The 23,414-nt window shown below is 41.3% G+C and overlaps 1 protein-coding gene across 1 annotated transcript in view; it reads left to right on the forward strand.

Annotated features, from left to right (window-relative positions):
- Nucleotides 1–23,414, forward strand: part of prex2 (phosphatidylinositol-3,4,5-trisphosphate-dependent Rac exchange factor 2) — a 432,315-nt gene that overhangs the window by 190,359 nt on the left and 218,542 nt on the right. The window contains exons 16-18 of the mRNA XM_034169827.1: nt 10,233–10,375; nt 10,635–10,727; nt 19,055–19,203. Coding sequence (XP_034025718.1) covers nt 10,233–10,375; nt 10,635–10,727; nt 19,055–19,203 — 385 coding nt within the window. The remainder of the gene's footprint in view (nt 1–10,232; nt 10,376–10,634; nt 10,728–19,054; nt 19,204–23,414) is intronic.

The following is a 23,414-nucleotide window of genomic DNA, read 5'->3' on the forward strand; positions in this document are numbered from 1 at the left end:
CAGTGCATGTCCTTATGTCCTTATGATGTAACTGTTCCAAACTACCCAAAGTTCAGCCTCACACTACAAATTACCAGCACAGCTATGGAGCTCTAAACATCAAACTTTCTTTCACTTCCATGTCTTGCAGTGTATTTTTACCATTCGTGCCAGTAAGTTATTTGGCCTGACGATGGAGCGGCTATTAAACCGATTGGATCAGTATCTGATCAGGAGGGGAATGAAGTGAGGGAATGCTTGGAAGAAACCCTGTTTTTCCTTTGGAGTCATTCTTTCTTGTTGAAGGCATTATGTTGCCTTGGAGATTAGGTTCACTCCTAAAGTGATTTTTGGCCCATAGTTGGTGACTTCTTTCAGTCTTATAGTGTGTATTTATTCATGAAGGTTAAATGACCTTTTCATGCAGCACAGCTGCTAAAAGTTTTTTTTTGGGGGGGGGGACATAAAAATCTACTTTACATGCCGGATTGGTATTTTTATGCCTGCGTGAAAGCGGGAGGAGAGTTGTGACAGCGCAAGGTGAGTTGTTGGTATTCTAGTGGAAATTTGACTTTCAACGTTGGGTTGAAAACAGCCTTTTCAGAACTATTTGTGTTTTTGTGCAAAGTCACTTTGATAATAAAGTGATTCTTCACCAAATGACAAACTTGGAAATAAGCATCAGTTAATGAATTACATGGAAAATGGTACAACAGTTTAATAAAGGTGTTATGCCTTGACATGCTTTTAAAAAATTCACAATAATGAAAGTTTAAAGTCATTATAGTGGGAAATTCAGTGAATGTACTGGTCTGTATACACCTGTTGGTGGGATTCTTGAGCACCATTAGAAGGACTTTGTGTCAGACAAATGGTGACTTATGTAGCCTCAGAAGAGGCGTACGTCTTACGTTGTGAGAGAACATCAATCCTTACATTTTGGTCAAACTCACATTTTTCTGTGCATGAAGCAGCACACAGGTGCCTCTGTGTTGAGGACCTCAGCAACTAGAAAAGTCCAAGGAGATCCCCATATTTCACCTGGTTGCAGCATATAGAGGTGGGGATGGACCAATTGTCTGTCTGAGTTGTTGCCATCTAGAACCCCGGGCTGCTCCATAGTGTCATGGTGTGACAAATACAACCCCTGGCAAAAATTATGGAATCACCGGCTCGGAGGATGTTCATTCAGTTGTTTAATTTTGTAGAAAAAAAGCAGATCACAGACGTGACACAAAACTAAAGTCATTTCAAATGGCAACTTTCTGGCTTTAAGAAACACTATAAGAAATCAAGAAAAAAGATTGTGGCAGTCAGTAACGGTTACTTTTTTTGGACCAAATACAAACAACATGGGAAGGTTGTTAAAGGCAAACATACTGGTAGACCAAGGAAGACATCAAAGCGTCAAGACAGAAAACTTCAATTCAATCAATCAATTTTTTTTTTTATATAGCGCCAAATCACAACAAACAGTTGCCCCAAGGCGCTTTATATTGTAAGGCAAGGCCATACAATAATGATGTAAAACCCCAACGGTCAAAACGACCCCCTGTGAGCAAGCACTTGGCTACAGTGGGAAGGAAAAACTCCCTTTTAACAGGAAGAAACCTCCAGCAGAACCAGGCTCAGGGAGGGGCAGTCTTCTGCTGGGACTGGTTGGGGCTGAGGGAGAGAACCAGGAAAAAGATATGCTGTGGAGGGGAGCAGAGATCGATCACTAATGATTAAATGCAGAGTGGTGCATACAGAGCAAAAGAGAAAGAAACAGTGCATCATGGGAACCCCCAGCAGTCTACGTCTATAGCAGCATAACTAAGGGATGGTTCAGGGTCACCTGATCCAGCCCTAACTATAAGCTTAGCAAAAAGGAAAGTTTTAAGCCTAATCTTAAAAGTAGAGAGGGTGTCTGTCTCCCTGATCTGAATTGGGAGCTGGTTCCACAGGAGAGGAGCCTGAAAGCTGAAGGCTCTGCCTCCATTCTACTCTTACAAACCCTAGGAACTACAAGTAAGCCTGCAGTCTGAGAGCGAAGCGCTCTATTGGGGTGATATGGTACTACGAGGTCCCTAAGATAAGATGGGACCTGATTATTCAAAACCTTATAAGTAAGAAGAAGAATTTTAAATTCTATTCTAGAATTAACAGGAAGCCAATGAAGAGAGGCCAATATAGGTGAGATATGCTCTCTCCTTCTAGTCCCCGTCAGTACTCTAGCTGCAGCATTTTGAATTAACTGAAGGCTTTTTAGGGAACTTTTAGGACAACCTGATAATAATGAATTACAATAGTCCAGCCTAGAGGAAATAAATGCATGAATTAGTTTTTCAGCATCACTCTGAGACAAGACCTTTCTGATTTTAGAGATATTGCGTAAATGCAAAAAAGCAGTCCTACATATTTGTTTAATATGCGCTTTGAATGACATATCCTGATCAAAAATGACTCCAAGATTTCTCACAGTATTACTAGAGGTCAGGGTAATGCCATCCAGAGTAAGGATCTGGTTAGACACCATGTTTCTAAGATTTGTGGGGCCAAGTACAATAACTTCAGTTTTATCTGAGTTTAAAAGCAGGAAATTAGAGGTCATCCATGTCTTTATGTCTGTAAGACAATCCTGCAGTTTAGCTAATTGGTGTGTGTCCTCTGGCTTCATGGATAGATAAAGCTGGGTATCATCTGCGTAACAATGAAAATTTAAGCAATACCGTCTAATAATACTGCCTAAGGGAAGCATATATAAAGTGAATAAATTGGTCCTAGCACAGAACCTTGTGGAACTCCATAATTAACTTTAGTCTGTGAAGAAGATTCCCCATTTACATGAACAAATTGTAATCTATTAGACAAATATGATTCAAACCACCGCAGCGCAGTGCCTTTAATACCTATGGCATGCTCTAATCTCTGTAATAAAATTTTATGGTCAACAGTATCAAAAGCACCACTGAGGTCTAACAGAACAAGCACAGAGATGAGTCCACTGTCCGAGGCCATAAGAAGATCATTTGTAACCTTCACTAATGCTGTTTCTGTACTATGATGAATTCTAAAACCTGACTGAAACTCTTCAAATAGACCATTCCTCTGCAGATGATCAGTTAGCTGTTTTACAACTACCCTTTCAAGAATTTTTGAGAGAAAAGGAAGGTTGGAGATTGGCCTATAATTAGCTAAGATAGCTGGGTCAAGTGATGGCTTTTTAAGTAATGGTTTAATTACTGCCACCTTAAAAGCCTGTGGTACATAGCCAACTAACAAAGATAGATTGATCATATTAAGATCGAAGCATTAAATAATGGTAGGGCTTCCTTGAGCAGCCTGGTAGGAATGGGGTCTAATAAACATGTTGATGGTTTGGATGAAGTAACTAATGAAAATAACTCAGACAGAACAATCGGAGAGAAAGAGTCTAACCAATACCGGCATCACTGAAAGCAGCCAAAGATAACGATACGTCTTTGGGATGGTTATGAGTAATTTTTTCTCTAATAGTTAAAATTTTGTTAGCAAAGAAAGTCATGAACTCATTACTAGTTAAAGATAATGGAATACTCAGCTCAATAGAGCTCTGACTCTTTGTCAGCCTGGCTACAGTGCTGAAAAGAAACCTGGGGTTGTTCTTATTTTCTTCAATTAGTGATGAGTAGAAAGATGTCCTAGCTTACGGAGGGCTTTTTTATAGAGCAACAGACTCTTTTTCCAGGCTAAGTGAAGATCTTCTAAATTAGTGAGACGCCATTTCCTCTCCAACTTATGGGTTATCTGCTTTAAGCTACGAGTTTGAGAGTTATACCATGGAGTCAGACACTTCTGATTTAAAGCTCTCTTTTTCAGAGGAGCTACAGCATTCAAAGTTGTCTTCAATGAGGATGTAAAACTATTGACGAGATACTCTATCTCCCTTACAGAGTTTAGGTAGCTACTCTGCACTGTGTTGTTATATGGCATTAGAGAACATAAAGAAGGAATCATATCCTTAAACCTAGTTACAGCGCTTTCTGAAAGACTTCTAGTGTAATGAAACTTATTCCCTACTGCTGGGTAGTCCATCAGAGTAAATGTAAATGTTATTAAAAAATGATCAGACAGAAGGGAGTTTTCAGGGAATACTGTTAAGTCTTCTATTTCCATACCATAAGTCAGAACAAGATCTAAGATATGATTAAAGTGGTGGGTGGACTCATTTACTTTTTGAGCAAAGCCAATAGAGTCTAATAATAGATTAAATGCAGTGTTGAGGCTGTCATTCTCAGCATCTGTGTGGATGTTAAAATCGCCCACTATAATTATCTTATCTGAGCTACGCACTAAGTCAGACAAAAGGTCTGAAAATTCACAGAGAAACTCACAGTAACGACCAGGTGGACGATAGATAATAACAAATAAACTGGTTTTTGGGACTTCCAATTTGGATGGACAAGACTAAGAGACAAGCTTTCAAATGAATTAAAGCTCTGTCTGGGTTTTTGATTAATTAATAAGCTGGAATGGAAGATTGCTGCTAATCCACCGCCACGGCCCGTGCTACGAGCGTTCTGACAGTTAGTGTGACTCGGGGGTGTTGACTCATTTAAACTAACATATTCATCCTGCTGTAACCAGGTTTCTGTTAGGCAGAATAAATCAATATGTTGATCAATTATTATATCATTTACCAACAGGGACTTAGAAGAGAGAGACCTAATGTTTAATAGACCACATTTAACTGTTTTAGTCTGTGGTGCAGTTGAAGGTGCTATATTATTTTTTCTTTTTGAATTTTTATGCTTAAATAGATTTTTGCTGGTTATTGGTAGTCTGGGAGCAGGCACCGTCTCTACGGGGATGGGGTAATGAGGGGATGGCAGGGGGAGAGAAGCTGCAGAGAGGTGTGTAAGACTACAACTCTGCTTCCTGGTCCCAACCCTGGATAGTCACGGTTTGGAGGATTTAAGAACTTAACTTAAAGCAATATGTCTCAAAAATCGAAAAATGCACAACAAAACAAATGAGGAACGAATGGGAGGAAACCGGAGTCAACGTCTGTGACCGAACTGTAAGAAACCGCCTAAAGGAAATGGGATTTACATACAGAAAAGCTAAACAAAAGCCATCATTAACACCTAAACAGAAAAAAAACAAGGTTACAATGGGCTAAGGAAAAGGAATCGTGTACTGTGGATGACTGGATGAAAGTCATATTCAGTGATGAATCTCGAATCTGCATTGCGCAAGGTGATGATGCTGGAACTTTTGTTTGGTGCCGTTCCAATGAGATTTGTAAAGATGACTGCCTGAAGAGAACATGTAAATTTCCACAGTCATTGATGATATGGGGCTGCATGTCAGGTAAAGGCACTGGGGAGATGGCTGTCATTACATCATCAATAAATGCACAAGTTTACGTTGATATTTTGGACAATTGAAAGGATGTTTGGGGATGATTAAATCATTTTTCAAGATGATAATGCAGCTTGCCATAGAGCAAAAACTGTGAAAACATTCCTTGCAAAAAGACACATAGGGTCAATGTCATGGCATAGGGTCAGTGTCAACGAGCAGATCTGATTTGATGCAGGTGTTAGTTTGGGGGATGAAAATTTACAGGGTGATTCCATAATTTATTCCTCAGAATTGAGTGATTCCATATTTTTTTCCTCTGCTTGGTCTAAAAAAGTAACCGTTACTGACTGTCACAATCTTTTTTCTTGATTTCTTATAGTGTTTCTTAAAGCCAGAAAGTTGCCATTTGAAATGACTTTAGTTTTGTGTCATGTCTGTGATCTGCTTTTTTTCTACAAAATTAAACAACTGAATGAACATCATCCGAGGCCAGTGATTCCATAATTTTTGCCAGGGGTTGTATCAGTTGCAATGGAAACTTGTACCCCATCAGACCACCGTTGGAGAGAATTTACATCAACAAAAAATGGCCATCTGCCTTTGCTGAGTTGCTGCACAGTGGATTCATGTTAATCACTCTAAGCCATCTTTGTGACAATACAATTTCCTGGTGATGTGTGTTCATCTGGCAAAATATTTTCATCACAAGCCACTGTGGTTGGCAAGTAATGTGACTGATTGAAACAAATATGATTATTCATTGAGCTGTTAATACATCATCCAGACTGTTTGTGCCCAGTGTTGTTGTACCCAAGTAGACTTTGTATAGACCAGTGGTTCTCCATGTTTAAGGGCCCTTTACTTGTATGTAAATAAGAATAAACTGGTTCATTACTTTTTCTTTTCCTTTTTTTGTTTGCAAAAATTAAAATGATAGTTTTCTTACTTTTCTCTTTGCATCATCCAAAGAAAGAATGATCTTTCTTAGTTTTGATTATCCAGTAAGTGTGGTATTATGCATTTATTTAACATCCATCCATCTGTCCGTCCGTCCTTCCATCCATCCATCCTTTTTCTAAGCCTGCTTATTGTACTTCAGGATCACGGGCTCTGGAGCCTAGTCCAGTGGTCATTGAGCAAGAGGCTCGGCCAGTCTGTCATATGTGACAGACTGACGACCCTGCAGGGATGACACATATTGACAGACAAGCACAAAAACATTCACACTGTCACTCAAGGTCAATTTGAAGTCATTAAATCACCTAACCTGGATGTCTTTGGAAGCAGGAGTACCCTGAGTGACCTACACAGACACACAACGAAAACATGCAAAGTCCACGTAAAAAAGGCTCAAACTTCAATTTTCACATTTGACATCAATAATTTTGCCATAATGATTGGCCTTTTGTAAATTTGATGGTGGCTGTGCAGTTCCAGAACTCACCTACATCATGGGTTAAACTTCTCCGTCACCACGACGGATTTCCGTCATTTGGAAAATTTAACCACACATATGCGTGCGTACGTGGTGTAATGTGTGTTTTGGGGCCGAAATATGATAGTCTCACTGTCAAAGCAACATCCCATTCTGCGCTAATCAAAGCAGCAGCAATGTCAGCGTGGTCTGCAGAGGAAAGGACTGTGTGAATTTTTACTCCTCTTCGCTCTGTTTACAGCTTGCTATGAGCCACAGTCCTTCTCCTCCCTGTCTTTGTGGGAGCATTGGCAGACCTTCCCCAAGTTGAGCAGGGCGTGGCTTTGGTTTGAACCAATGAAGCATTGATCCGACTCACTGTTTTGATGGTTTCGCTTTATCTTAATTTTCCCCGCTAAAACCCTAAAGAGCATATGTCTGTGAGTAATATTTACCTTCTTTATATTAAACCGACCTGTTATGGTCTTCTAAAACAGTTGATAGATGTATTTTATAACTTAAAAACGGGACTGATGCTAACGCGTTAGCATGTCTATGGCATTTTCAATGTTAAACTTGGCATTAAGCTGTTCGCATCTCAGCACAGTTTGTGTGCATGTTTTCTGTATAATAAATAATTAATGGCTTAAAGTTTGTTGTTGTAAAAGAGTCAAATGTATTACAAATTGTAATTTTTATTTATTTATTTTTATTTATATATTAATAATAATAATAATGCCAACAACAACAAAAGTAATAACTAATATTGCTACAAGACAATTTTAGAGAAACAGACAAAAAGAACCTGATAAAACACAACAGAAAAGGTAAAACCAAGTAACAATGAACATAAATAAATAAATATAGAAATAAATAACTGTGAACACCTAGTGACTCTTACACCTCCACTTCATCCCTGTTTTATATATTTTATTTCTCTTTTATTCCTTATTTTATTCTACTATTAATTGTGGGAACAAGGGTGCACCGTCTAAGTGTAAATGCTGCTACTGCAAAGAAATTTCCCAGCTTGGGATGAATAAAGTATTTCTATTCTATTCTATTCTATTATTTAAGTTTAATGACAATTTGTTTCAGTCAAACCATATCTAAGCTGTGTTTTTACACAAGAAAAAAAATAAAATGCAGTAAACTGCACATTTGTGTCTTTTTTCATGAAAATAACTTATTGATTACATATTACACTTTAGTCAGGCCTTTAAAATACTTTTGTGGACTCTTTTTGACAAGAGTAAAACATCATAACTTTATTACAAGCTCAAACGTTGATGTTGGGTGATAAAGGCCTTTTAATAACTCACTTCAAGAAATAATGGCAAAACTCACATGTAAGTAAAAAAAAACAAACAAGAAAAAAATGATTAATCAATTACTAAAATAATCATTAGTTGCAGCCCCAGTTTGTTTTACGAGTGAGAGCATTTTACATATTAAATGTGAATAAGCCAGTTTTGAGTTTCTCAGTGTGCATGCGTTTTCAAAACTGGTGACATTGTTACTTTGTGCACAGCAGAACAACGTTGTCAGTTGCTTTAGGCCCTAATTTTGTATTTTATTGACTGTACAGCGACACAGCACCCTTTTGGTGCATTCACCGGATTAGAACAGATCAAAATACTACAGAAGACAAAGAATTTTTACTTGATAATTTGAAGTGAGTTTTCTTTGTTTCAGAGGACTTCATTCCCATTAAAATTCACCAGAATATACAAAATTTGACTTTCTCTTTTACAAAATTTCTGGGGAAGCACCCCCACACCCCCCATAATCAATAATGTGTTTTTACTTCACAGATTGAAGTGACTTTTATTTGTTTCAGTGGACTTCATACTCATTAAAATTCACCAGAATGTACAAAATTTGACTTGCTCTTTTAAAAAAAATTCTGGGGGAGATCCCCCAGACCCCCCATAATCAATAATGTGTTTTTACTTAACAGTTTGAAGTGAGTTTTCTTTGTTTCAGAGGGCTTCATACCCATTAGAATTCACCAGAATATACAAAATTTGACTTGCTTTTTTAAAAGAAATTCTGGGGGAGATCCCCCAGACCCCCCATAATCAATAATGTGTTTTTACTTAGCAGTTTGAAGTGTGTTTTATTTGTTTCAGAGGGCTTCATACCCATTAAAATTCACCAGAATATGCACAATTTGACTTTCTCTTTTAAAAAATTTCTGGGGGAGCACCCCCACACCCCCCATAATCAAGAGTGTGTTTTTACTGAACAGTTTGAAGTGAGTTTTCTCTGTTTCAGAGGGCTTCATACCCATTAAAATTCACCAGAATATACAAAATTTGACTTTCTCTTTTTAAAAAAAATTCTGTGGGAGATCCCCCAGACCCCCATAGTTTGAAGTGAGTTTTCTTTGTTTCAGAAGGCTTCATACCCATTAAAATTCACCAGAATAAACAAAATTTAACTTGCTCTTTTAAAAACGTCTGGGGGAGAACCCTCAGACCCCCCATAATCAATACTGTGTTTTTACTTCACAGATTGAAGTGAGTTTTATTTGTTTCAGAGGGCTTCATACCTGTTAAAATTCACCAGAATACACAAAATTTGACTTGGTCTTTAAAAAATGTTCTGGGGGAGCACCCACCGACCCCCCAGAATCAAGACTACACCCCACCACCCTTTTATGTACCTTTATGTTCAGGTTTTGCATTCTTTTTATGCTTTGTCTGTCTCTCCTTAGAGGCTATTTAGAATAGATTTGTATATTGTATAATGTGTTTATTGTATTTATTGAGGAAAAAAAAGAGGTGCCCCCCCCTACGCTACATTTTAGGGAATTGCTGGCATTGATTTTTGCCAGGAAAAAATTTCAGTCAGATGAAAATTTATTGCTTTAACCCATGACTTACATATGTGCACCTACATGTGTGTATGTGTGTGTGTGGGGGAGGAGGGAATCATGATTTTGACTTTTGAGCCCAGTGACCTTGTCCTTTGCTAAAACAAACCCTTTAAGGGCAGTTCTAGGGTTGACTGTCATTCACATGTCAAGTTTGTTAGAAATCGGGCAATGGATTCGGGGGGGATGACGGGAACAAAGACAGATAAACCAGATTTTTTACCTTTGGACCCAGTGACCTAGAACTTTGTCAAAACAAACCTCTTAAGGGCAGTTCTGTGATCAACCTATGTACATGCACACAGCACATTTGGTGGAAATTTGCCCAAGCATCTCAGAGGAGTAGTGGAATAAACAAGCAAACAAAAGTCTCTCAGATTAAAGTATGATAATATTTCTGGTTGTCAGTACACACTACTCTGCTCTGTGCTTATTGCTCCTACTTCTTGGACACATCTTCTTTGTGTCTCAGGGAGTTTACGCCTATGAGAGCCAAAACACAACTAAACTCTTTGACCTAGAACAGTCCCAAGTTTTGTGCCCCAAGTGTGAGTCTTATCTTTTTGCCTGAATTGTTATTGTGCTGCAAGTTTCTGGTCAGTTTGTTATTTACTTTGATGCTTCCTCCTTTAGTGCTGGAAAAGAGCGAATTCAAGGATGAGCCCTTGTTGTTTCGCTTCTTTGCTGATGAAGAGATGGAAGGCTCCAACACCAAACACAAACCAATGAAGCACGACCTGAAAATAGTCGAGAATGTCATCACCAAGTCTCTGCTGGTGAGCACGAGCACCTTCATCCATGGATAGTAGATTAATTAGGACTCTCTCTGATATGTTTGCTATAAATCACAGCAAACAAAAAGCATTTTAAATCATTAGAAAATATGTAACATTGCAATTTTTTTTTCTTCTGTCAGTATCTTGAGCAAATAAGTGCCACGGCTGCTGTCTGTCTGCAGCACTGTTTGTTTGTGCTCTGTGAGAAAGCTTTGGTCTGCTGCATTTGGATATTATTGATGAGAGACTTGTTTTCTAGATAAGACCGAGTGATGGAGGGTTTGGCTTCACGCTCGAGGAGAGGAACAGAGTTCCCATCATCAAATCTGTGGAGAACGGCTCCTCAGCTGAGGTGACGAAGCACAATTGCATGCCCTTTTTTTTTGGCTTCTGTAGATACTTTTAAACTCACCAGGGCCTTTATTGAATACAAAGCTCTACACAATGAAATGTCAGTTTGTGGGTTTTCAGCCTTGAAGTCACACTCTTATGCTGAATTTGTTGACTTTAATAGAAAATTGCGTGGAAACCAGTTGCCTTGAAGTACTTGCATTTTTACACATGGTGAAACTAAACAGGCCAAAGTTTTATTAACATGGAACTTTATTTACCTCGATATTGGAGACTTAATGTTTTATGCTAATACAACTTAACCTCTAAAGTCTTAAGTTTTTCTTGAAAAAGCCTAACTAGTTTAAGGCAACATGTTCCTAGTACCTAGGACCTGAACATTTTTTTTGCAGTTTATACAGACGGAAAACTCCAGTATGTTGAAGTTGCTAAGTATTACGGATTGCTCTATACCACTTTTTTATACCACTTTTTAATTTCCAATGTGATACCAGTAACCATAAGCATCTGCTACTGTTCATAAAACAAGTAATCTGTTAATATTTTCTTGGATGTGCTTTGCTAACCCAGCCATCAAACAAAACATCATCTCAGACTGTGAAATTAATATTCTACTTCCCTAAAGGAAAACATAAAAAGCAAACAACTCAGATGTATGATTGAAGTGTCTGATCTGAAATTTTATTGTTTTTTAATTAGAGTAATCAATCCAGTAATTTTTGGTTCATACCAGACCAACACCAATCCAAAATATTGAATCAGCACACCGCAAATAAAGATCAAATCAACTTTCATTTCAAATTTTGCTCATTATATTTCTACATAAAGATGTAAAGTTGGTGTATGAGTGCACCTAATAAAATGGCCAGTGAACGTCCAAGTCCAAAAACATACCGTAATACTACTTATTTTTCATTTGTTTGACTGTTGCACAATACAGTGTCAGTCACACTGTGACGGACTGAGGAAATGTAGGAGTAACATATATCAAATTTTGATATCCATTTACATCTGTTTATGTTCTGTACAAGCCCTTTTCTCATTCTTTAAATGTATTCCTTCTCAACTGATGTACGACCAGTCCATTCGAATGTTTTGAGTGTGCTCAAAACTTTGAGCAGACATCAGGTGGAGAGTTTGCCCCATGAGGGGAGAGACGACAGTTACTGCAGTTTACACAGCAACATTCAGCCTCCCTGAATGCTGGCACAGTGGAGAAGACGCTGTTGGCGCACAAACGTAGTGAGGAAGTATGACATCATTATCTCAGAGCTAGCCAGATTCTGGCCACATTTACATTCAGACCTTTGCGAACCCCGCTCAAATCCTGCTCCCCCAAGCATGCATGTATGTCTTGAAACTGGGAAAATTATTCTGCTGAATGCGACTCTTTGTGGTGCCAGTAGAAATATGACATTATCCATCCATCAGAGCCCCAAATCCACTGGAGGCAGAAGGATAAAAATATATTTGCCACCAGACAAATTATTTCAGTCCCTTACTCATTAGTTTACTCAATCCATCATAGTGTCACTACACCTTAAGAGTGCATTCATTTATTCTTATTTAGCACATATTTTCATCACATGCAGGAGGTCTGACGTCCAAGGCCCCATATGGGAAGCTTCTACACTGCTCAGCAGTGATTTATTGTGTCATGCACCACTGTATCCCCTTCTTTTTGTCAGTGTGCAGATTCTGATGTGCTTTCTTCAAGTTAACTAGCAAAGCTGTGATGCCTCCACAGCAGAACACTATCAGTCAACAAAAGCCTTTTCTGTAAAACTGGTTCAGTCAGTAGTCATTAGATGTATATGTAACCCACCTCACTGTTTGCTCTCAGACTAAACTTGCTTGACAGTAATGGACAATCATGCTGACATTAGATGCTTTTTTTTCATGCGTTAACTTGGTAGATTAAAGGGAGCTGGATTTTTCTGTCTTTTGTTTTTGGCTTTAATTTGCAACTTGAAATTAGGACAAAGGGATTTCAAGGCAAGTGTGATCCATCTGAGCACATTGATGCATAATTCTCTCCAGGCCTGAAGTAGTGCAGTTTAGCCATGGAAGGCCTGGATTGCATAGAAACTGGTGCTGTGGGTAATATTCAGTGAAACCCACAAGAGAAACCAGCTGCTCTCCTATAAAGGCCGTCACATCATATGAATGTTGATTGAGGGAGACAGAGAGAGGACACACTTTTAATATTTATTTATATATCTGGGAATATTTTGTTTTGTAGTAAAAATTATGTTGTTGAACTTGAGACATGACTGTAACACACAATGCAAGAAGAATAATTTAAAAAACTATTTTCAGTGTTCAGTGTTTTTGTACTATAAGTATGTACGCAATGATGAAGTGATTTATGTTGTGAACAGACATTTGATACTTACACAGTAGCTGCTAACATAGAAGAACTAATGAGATGATCATATGAGCTATTAGATGTTCAGGTTATTTGGCACAGGCATTTGCATATATAGTAATGTACATTGTCTGTCATGTATTGTTTACAATACACAATATACATTTAATACTTACACCGTGGTTACTCCCTGGGGAGTACTTGGGTTATTTCATGCATAAAGATGCATATTAATGAAGATGAATTGATTTGTACTATAAACACCAGAAGTTAACAATACAAGATAGATACTTGATATTGACACTCAGTGTACCCCCTGGGGAATAATTGAGCTGATTTGAGTATTGCATTATTTGTTGCATAGATGATAGATTTGCATATTCATTTGAATGATGTATCCTTTTCTAACTGCTATAACTCGAGAATACTTTATGACATAGACTTTATGTTATGGTGAAAACACCCAAGACAGAGGTTAGGACTCAAATGCAGGGAACTAGACCGGGAGTAGGAAAAATATAACAATTTATTTTACAAGTGAATATAATGCAAAATGGAATGAACAGATGAACCAAGCACTGGAGGAGGGAGAGACAAGCCAGGGTGCTGCAGTGAAGGTGCACTCCCAAACCAGGTAGCTAAAGCTGAACCAGAGCAGGACCAGGTGGCTGACCAAGCTGATTGAGTCCAAAATCTGAAAACACAGAGAACAGGGTCAGTAGGCAAAAACCAGGGAAAACGAGAAGCATAAGACACCAAGCTGAAGCCAGATACCCTGAAGGCAAGCTGAGTTTCCAACATCTGAGTGACTACGTTTACATGCCGTTAATATTCGGGATAAGGTCAATATTCCAGTTTCTGAATCATTAGGAATAACCCATTTACATGCTTAAGCAGACAGAGTTACTCCTGTATACATGGTCATTGGTATCATTTGGAATATCCCCATCAAAACAGTGATGCACGTCTTCCACCGGTGCTTGATTTGGTCTGACGTTCGTGCAGATCCTGCGTTGCATAACTTTTCGGCCACCTTCTCGTAAATGTCACTATCTTGGTACTTTCTACAGTCAAATCAAATCAATTTTATTTATATAGCGCCAAATCACAACAAACAGTCGCCCCAAGGTGCTTTATATTGTAAGGCAAAAGCCACACAATAATTACAGAAAAACCCCAACGGTCAAAACAACCCCCTATGAGCAAGCACTTGGCGACAGTGGGAAGGAAAACTCCCTTTTAACAAGAAGAAACCTCCAGCAGAACCAGGCTCAGGGAGGGGCAGTCTTCTGCTGGGACTGGTTGGGGCTGAGGGGAGAGAATCAGGAAAAAGACATGCTGTGGAAGAGAGCAGAGATCAATCACCGATGATTAAAAGCAGAGTGGTGCATACAGAGCAAAAAGAGGTAATAAAAAGAAACACTGGGTGCATCATGGGAAACCCCCCAGCAGTCTAAGTCTATAGCAGCATAACTAAGGGATGGTTCAGGGTCACCTGATCCAACCCTAACTATAAGCTTCTTCAAAAAGGAAAATTTTAAGCTTAATCTTAAAAGTAGAGAGGGTGTCTGTCTCCCTAATCTGAAATGGGAGCTGGTTCCACAGGAGAGGAGTCTGGAAGCTGAAGGCTCTGCCTCCCATTCTACTCTTACAAACCCTAGGAACTACAAGTAAGCCTGCAGTCTGAGAGCGAAGCGCTCTATTGGGGTGATATGGTACTATGAGGTCCCTAAGATAAGATGGGACCTGATTATTCAAAACCTTGTAAGTAAGAAGAAGAATTTTAAATTCTATTCTGGAATTAACAGGGAGCCAATGAAGAGAGGCCAATATGGGTGAAATATGCTCTCTCCTTCTAGTCCCTGTCAGTACTCTAGTTGCAGCATTTTGAATTAACTGAAGGCATTTCAGGGAACTTTTAGGACAACCTGATAATAATGAATTACAATAGTCCAGTCTAGAAGAAATAAATGCATGAATTGTCTTTTCAGCATCACTCTGAGACAAGACCTTTCTAATTTTAGAGATATTGCGCAAATGCAAAAAACCAGTCCTACATATTTGCTTAATATGCACATTGAAGGACATATCCTGATCAAAAATGACTCCAAGATTTCTCACAGTATTACTGGAGGTCAGGGTAATGCCATCCAGAGTAAGGATCTGGTTAGACACCATGTTTCTAAGATTTGTGGGGCCAAGTACAATAACTTCAGTTTTTTCTGAATTTAAAAGCAGGAAATTAGAGGTCATCCATGTCTTTATGTCTGAAAGACATTCCTGCAGTTTAACTAATTGGTGTATGTCCTCTGGCTTCATGGATAGATAAAGCTGGGTATCATCTGCGTAACAATGAAAATTTAAGCAATGCTTTCTAATAATACTGCCTAAGGGAAGCATGTATAAAGTGAATAAAATCGGTCCTAGCACAGAACCTTGTGGAACTCCATAATTAACCTTAGTCTGTGAAGAAGACTCCCCATTTACATGAACAAATTGTAATCTGTTAGATAAATATGATTCAAACCACTGCAGCGCAGTGCCTTTAATACCTATGGCATGCTCTAATCTCTGTAATAAAATTTTGTGGTCAACAGTATCAAAAGCTGCACTGAGGTCTAACAGGACGAGCACAGAGATGAGTTCACTGTCTGAGGCCATAAGAAGATCATTTGTAACCTTCACTAATGCTGTTTCTGTACTTTGATGAATTCTGAAACCTGACTGAAACTCTTCAAATAGACCATTCCTCTGCAGATGATCAGTTAGCTGTTTTACAACTACCCTTTCAAGAATTTTTGAGAGAAAAGGAAGGTTGGAGAATGGCTTATAATTAGCTAAGACAGCTGGGTCAAGTGATGGCTTTTTACGTAATGGTTTAATTACTGCTACCTTAACAGCCTGTGGTACATAGCCAACTAATAAAGATAGGTTGATCATATTTAAGATCGAAGCATTAATTAACGGTAGGGCTTCCTTGAGCAGCCTGGTAGGAGTGGGGTCTAATAGACATGTTGATGGTTTGGAGGAAATGACTAATGAAAGTAACTCAGACAGAACAATTGGAGAGAAAGAGTCTAACCAAATACCAACATTACTGAAAGCAGTCGAACATAAAGATATGTCTTTGGGGTGGTTATGAATAATTTTTTCTCTAATAGTTAAAATTTTATTTTCAAAGAAAGTCATGAAGTCATTACTAGTTAAAGTTAAAGGAATACTCGGCTCAATAGAGCTCTGACTCTTTATCAGCCTGGCTACAGTGCTGAAAAGAAACCTGGGGTTGTTCTTATTTTCTTCAGTTAGTGATGTCCTAGCTTTACGGAGGGCTTTTTTATAGAGCAACAGACTCTTTCTCCAGGCTAAATGAAGATCTTCTAAATTAGTGAGATGCCATTTCCTCTCCAGCTTACGGGTTATCTGCTTTAAGCTGCGAGTTTGTGGGTTATAACACGGAGTCAGGCACTTCTGATTTAAGGCTGTCTTTTTCAGAGGAGCTACAGCATCCAAAGTTGTGCTCAATGAGGATGTAAAGCTATTGACGAGATAATCTATCTCACTCAGAGTTTAGGTAGCTACTCTGCACTGTGTTGGTATATGGCATTAGAGAACATAAAGAAGGAATCATATCCTTAAACCTAGTTACAGCGCTTTCAGAAAGACTTCTACTGTAATGAAACTTATTCCCCACTGCTGGGTAGTCCATTAAAGTAAATGTAAATGTTATTAAGAAATGATCAGACAAAAAGGGGTTTTCAGGGAAAACTGTTAAGTCTTCAATTTCTATGCCATGTCAGAACAAGATCTAAAGTGTGGCTAAGGTGGTGGGTGGGCTCATTTACATTTTGAGTGAAGCCAACTTAATCTAATAATAGATTAAATGCAGTGTTGAGGCTGTCATTCTCAGCATCTATGTGGATGTTAAAATCACCCACTATAATTATCTTATCTGAGCTAAGCACTAAGTCAGACAAAAGGTCAGAAAAATCACAAAGAAACTCACAGTAACAACCAGGTGGACGATAGATAATAACAAATAAAACTGGTTTTTGAGACTTCCAATTTGGATGGACAAGACTAAGAGTCAAGCTTTCAACTGAATTAAAGCTCTGTTTGGGTCTTTGATTAATTAATAAGCTGGAGTGGAAGATTGCTGCTCCTCCTCCTCCTCGATTCGTGCTTCGAACATTCTGACAGTTAGTGTGACTCGGGGGTGTTGACTCATTTAAACTAACATATTCATCCTGCTGTAACCAGGTTTCTGTAAGGCAGAATAAATCAATATGTTGATCAATTATTATATCATTTACTAACAGGGACTTAGAAGAGAGAGACCTAATATTTAATAGACCCCATTTAACTGTTTTAGTCTGTGGTGCAGTTGAAGGTGCTATATTATTTTTTCTTTTTGAATTTTTATGCTTAAATAGATTTTTGCTGGTTATTGGTGGTCTGGGAGCAGGCACCGTCTCTACGGGGATGGGGTATTGGGGGGATGGCAGGAGGAGAGAAGCTGCAGAGAGGTGTGTAAGACTACAACTCTGTTTCCTGGTCCCAACCCTGGATAGTCACGATTTGGAGGGTTTAATAAAAATCAGTCAATAAAAAGTCAATAAAAGACATGTCTTTCCCGATACTAATAAAGTACTCGGTTTCCTCCTCGCTCCAAAAGTGTGGTGCTGTGCTGCCGCGTCTGGATTTCCCCATGCTTGTTTACCTCTGCTTGTGGTGTCCGGTGGGTTATGCGTGCCGCATACAAGTAGTTGCCGTACTCAAAAGACCAAGATTCCTTGCGGATAGGACATGCGCAGAACACAAAATAGTGTTCCTTTCTATGGGGATATTCCGATGCGCGTTTATATGACCTGATATTTGAGTTAGAAAAGGAGTAACCCAGGGGTCATATTCGGGTTTTTAAAAACCGGAATATGAGCATATTCGGGTTTTTGCAGGTGTTTACATGGTCGTGCGCAACCGGGTTATTGCTAATATTCCAGTTATGAAAGGGTTATTGGCTGCATGTAAACGTAGTCACTGAGTGAAGAGTAGAGGTATTAATACAGGTGTGGTTGATTGCAGTCAGGTAAGTCCAGTCAGCTCCATGAGTCAGCCAGAGAAAAACAGGAAGGGAGGGGGAGTGAGGCAGCAAGCACAACACTTTATATTTAGAATGTACATACACTATGGTGGTACACATGCAATTGCATAAACAAGCATATGAATGTGTGAACTATTGTGCTCATTTGTGTGAATCACTCCAACACGTTTGACTCAAGAATGCTTGATAAGAGACTTTGTATTTATACGAGGTCTGTGAGAAAACTATCCAACCTTTTTATTTTTTCAAAAACTATGGATTTTAATCACGTGCGCTTGCATCAGACAAGCTTGAACCTTCGTGCGCATGCATGAGTCTTTTCACGCCTGTCGGTTGTGTCATTCGCCTGTGGGCAGGCTTTGTGGGAGGAGTGGTCCAGCCCCCTCAGCGGATTTTCATTTTCAGCAAACAGCTGAGCTACTGCCGCTTTGTTCCATGAAATTTTTTTCAGAAACTCTGCCAGACAGCCAGCTGGAAACATTCCATTTTCATGGAACAAAGCGGCAGTCGCTCCGCCATTCCTAAACAATAAAAATCTGCCGAGGGGGGTGGACCAGTGCTCACTCAAAGCCTGCCCACAGGTGAATGACGCAACCGACAGGCGTGAAAAAACTCACGCATGCGCACGAAGGTTCGAGGTGGCTGATGCAAGCGCACACGATTCAAATCCATATAGTTTTTGAAAAAAATAAAAAGGTCGGATACTTTTCTAACAGACCTCGTAATGTATGTATCATGCCTACATGTTAATTAGGGTGTTGCAAGGATACATTTGTATTCCAATCCAGGATATTTATAACTGGGTAGGGACACAAGACAATTTCTGTGTCTCTTGTTATAATTCCATTCTGTTGTGCTATAGATGGCTGGTCTTGAAGTGGGAAAGAAGTTGTACGCCATTAATGGAGACCTGGTATTTCTCAGGCCATTCTCTGAAGTGGAAGTTTTCCTCAGGCAGTGCTGTAACAGCAATAGTCCCCTCAGGGTTTTAGTCAGCACAAAGCCAAGAGAGTGAGTGACATTTTTGTGTGGTTGTGCAGTAGTCCATGTGTACAGTAATCAAGAAAGTATTCACAGCACTGCACTTTTTCCACATTTTTTTGTTACAGCCTTAATCCAAAATGGATGAAATTCATTTTGTTCCTTAAAATTCTACACTAGGGTGGTCCTCCACAGTATGCCAAAAATGTGACTTTCTTAAGGGGCTTCCTGACAGAATTGTTCATCTTGATGCATGTTGCAAAATTTTATTTTGATACGACAAGGCTTGGGTATCGAGAACTGTTTTTTTTCGGGTATCATTAAAAATTGATTCGAACCACCGACATCAATAGCCTTTTTACTTAACAATTCCCTTATCTGTTCTTCAGAGCGACCATTGTTTTTGAGGGTGTTTGTCAGGAAAATGATCATTTCTCTACATTGATTGCAGACCCTGCAGCGGCTCTGTAAACAACCGCTTCTGCGGCGCAACTTCACTTTGAAGCTTGAACCAATGAAGCAGTGCTTCGATCTGCTGGCTCGTTGGTTCTTTGATCCACTTTTGTGTGGATTAAAATTGCTAACTGGGACTCTTGACTTGTTGCAGTCAAGAAATGAGACTTGTCCTCTGTTCTTTTGGCACAGCTCCAAACACTGCGCCGCTCTCTGCCAAGACAGAGTCCAGTCAGAATTAATAACTTCAAAGCATCATAAAATGACACCTCTTTCCAAACGTTGTAATACAGACAATAAACTACAATTGACTAAAACATTTCCCAAAATGAGACGTCCTGCATTTTTTATGAATTACATCTTGACATGCAGCGCAGCCAGCTGCAAGAGCTCAGCTCAGAGGTATGGAAAGACATTCATGCCAATAATGTCTGAAAGGAAATGCTTTTGCCAAAAACTGCAGATTTTGTTTATTTCTATTTATGTCCAGAGACCAAGGATCCAGTGTCCAGTTTGATATTTATTTACTTTAAGACTCAATAAAATGTTGTTGACATAGAAAATCTGTAAAGCCTAATTTTAGTACACAGAAAATTCACAATAGGTATCGATAAGAGAATTGATAAGGAATCGGATTGATAAACGGAATCGATAATGGTACCGATATCAATAAAATCTTATCAATACCCATCCCTAGATATAACTATTCTAACCACTGCCTTGTGTGGGGTGGAAATTGCAATGGTTAAGCATATTAGTGCAAACCAACAATAGTAATGTACCTGTTCATAAATGAAATACAAATCAAAACAACAATCCTTTCTTCTTTAACTGACCATACAGGAGAGAAAAAAGTACTAAATGTCACTGTCCACCTATTTGGTGAAAACAAACAGTCACGGGGAGTGGCGTTTGGTTCTGATTTTCTTTGCCTCAGGGAACTGATGTCGATGTCACTCAACAACTTGCAGCAGGTATTGGCGCTGCTGTTCATCCTTCATTAGGATCTGATTGTAATCCTGGATAAGTGCAACTCCTCGCTGAGCAGCATTGTTATCCAGGACCTGCTGTGATGACTGGAATGAGGGGTCATCCTCTCACTCTGAAGGGTCCTTGATAAGGAAGTCCATGTTGACATTGAATGCCTCAAACATGCAACCTGATGCAGATGTAACAGAATCTGTGTTGGGAAGGTGTCGTAGCACGGAACCACAACCAGGGGCGCAAATGAACGGACAATGAGTAAGCCAAAAAGTAACAATTTAATGTTGTGATAATACACAACTAAATGTATAGAAATTTGCACAGTCAATAAACACCAGGTGACATGTGGGCAGGCTCGAAGATAGAAGACCCCCGACGAGAGAGAAGCCGCGTCCCACACGGCTTCCACCACCAACGGTCTGAAGAACACCGGAGCCGCCAAGTCCCGAGTCCCCAGGTGGCCTCTGTCTTCGGCTGTCGACCCTGGTACTGCTGGCAGAAAGCAGAGATAAGATGTATGAGTGTGAGTCCGCACACTCAATAATTCACAGTCCATACACAGTTAGGAGGGAGCACCTCCACCTCCAAATCACACACACTCGTGCAGCTCCTGGTCAACCACTTATCTGAGATGGGGTGTGAGGGGAAGCCGTCGCTGTCACACCAAACGCCAATCCTCCAGATAAGGCAACACTCCAGGAAAACGGCTGCAACAGAAGTTCAGGTTATACACACAAAGTGTCAGTCAGCAGAGAAATGACCTTTTTAATGGTAGTCGATTTCTCGGCGGGGAGGTGGAGTTGCAGTCCGGCTTAAATAGTGGTGTGGATGAGTGACAGCTGGTGTGATGAGTGACAGCTGTCACTTCCTCAGGGTCTGGCGCCCTCTCGTGCTTGGAGCCCGCACTCCAAGCAGGGCGCCCTCTGGTGGTAGTGGGCCAGCAGTACCTCCTCTTCAGCGGCCCACATAACAGGACCCCCCCCTCAACGGGTGCCTCCTGGCGCCCGACCTGGCTTGTCCGGGTGTCTTCTGTAGAAATCGGCCAGGAGGGCCGGGTCCAGGATGAAGCTCCTCTTCACCCAGGAGCGTTCTTCAGGTCCATACCCCTCCCAGTCCACCAGATATTGGAACCCCCGGCCTTTACGACGGACGTCCAGGAGCCTGCGGACTGTCCAAGCAGGCTCCCCGTCGATGAGCCGGGCAGGAGGCGGCGTAGGTCCAGGTGCACAGAGGGGCGAGGTGTGGTGTGGCTTGATACGGGACGCATGGAATACAGGGTGGATCCGCAGTGAAGCTGGGAGTTGGAGCTTCACTGCGGCCGGGTTGATGATTTTGAGGATTGTGAATGGTCCGATGTATCTGTCTTTCAACTTGGGGGAGTCCACACAGAGAGGGATGTCCTTTGTTGAAAGCCACACCTCCTGTCCGGGCTGGTATGTGGGGGCCGGGGAACGCCGGCGGTCCGCATGGGTCTTGGCCCTCGCCCGGGCCTTCAACAGGGCAGAGCGGGCGGTCCGCCACACCCGGCGGCACCTCCTGAGGTGGGCCTGGACCGAGGGCACACCGACCTCTCCCTCCACCAGCGGGAACAATGGGGGCTGGTACCCCAAACATGCCTCAAAAGGGGAGAGGCCGGTAGCAGACGAAACTTGGCTGTTATGGGCATACTCGATCCAGGCCAGATGGTGACTCCAGGCCGCCGGGTGCGCGGAGGTGACGCATCGAAGGGCCTGCTCCAGCTCCTGGTTGGCCCGCTCTGCCTGGCCGTTTGTCTGGGGGTGGTACCCGGACGAGAGACTCACGGTGGCCCCCAGCTCCTTACAGAACCTCTTCCACACCTGCGAAGAGAACTGGGGACCACGATCTGAAACGATGTCCGATGGTATCCCATGCAGCCGCATGACGTGGTGGACCAGGAGGTCTGCCGTCTCCTGGGCCGTCGGGAGCTTCAGGAGGGCCACGAAGTGGGCCGCCTTGGAGAACCGGTCCACTATCGTGAGAATTACGGTGTTGCCCTGGGACGGCGGGAGGCCTGTGATGAAGTCCAGGCCGATGTGAGACCAGGGGCGATGAGGCACCGGCAGGGGTTGGAGGAGTCCCGAAGTCCTCCGATGGTCTGCCTTGCCCCTGGTGCAGATGGTACAGGCCTGGACGTAGTCCCGGACGTCGGTTTCCAGGGACGCCCACCAGAAGCGCTGCTGGACTACTGCCACGGTCCTTCGCACTCCGGGATGACAGGACAGCTTGGACCCGTGACAGAAGTCCAATACGGCAGCTCTTGCCTCTGGTGGGACGTACAGTCTGTTCTTGGGGCCGGTCCCCGGGTCCGGGCTCCTTGCCAGGGCCTCCCGGACGGTCTTCTCTACGTCCCAGGTGAGGGTGGCCACGACATTGGACTCGGGGATGATGGTCTCGGTGGGGTTCGACAGCCCCGCTTTGGCTTCTTCTTCGTGCACCCGGGACAATGCATCTGATTTTTGGTTCTTGGTCTCGGGGCGGTACGTGATCCGGAAGTCAAAGCGCCCGAAGAACAGAGACCAGCGGGCTTGCCTGGGGTTCAGCCGCTTGGCGGTCCGGATGTACTCCAGGTTCCGATGGTCCGTGAAAACCGTGAAGGGCAACGATGCCCCCTCCAGCAGGTGTCTCCACTCTTCAAGAGCCTCCTTCACCGCGAGGAGCTCCCGATTGCCGACGTCATAGTTCTGTTCAGCTGGGGTCAACCTGCGGGAAAAATAGGCACAAGGATGGAGAACCTTATCAGCCTCCACGCTCTGGGACAGCACGGCTCCTATCCCTGAGTCAGA

Source organism: Thalassophryne amazonica, chromosome 1 (assembly GCF_902500255.1).
Source record: "Thalassophryne amazonica chromosome 1, fThaAma1.1, whole genome shotgun sequence".
NCBI classification, from domain to species: domain Eukaryota; kingdom Metazoa; phylum Chordata; class Actinopteri; order Batrachoidiformes; family Batrachoididae; genus Thalassophryne; species Thalassophryne amazonica.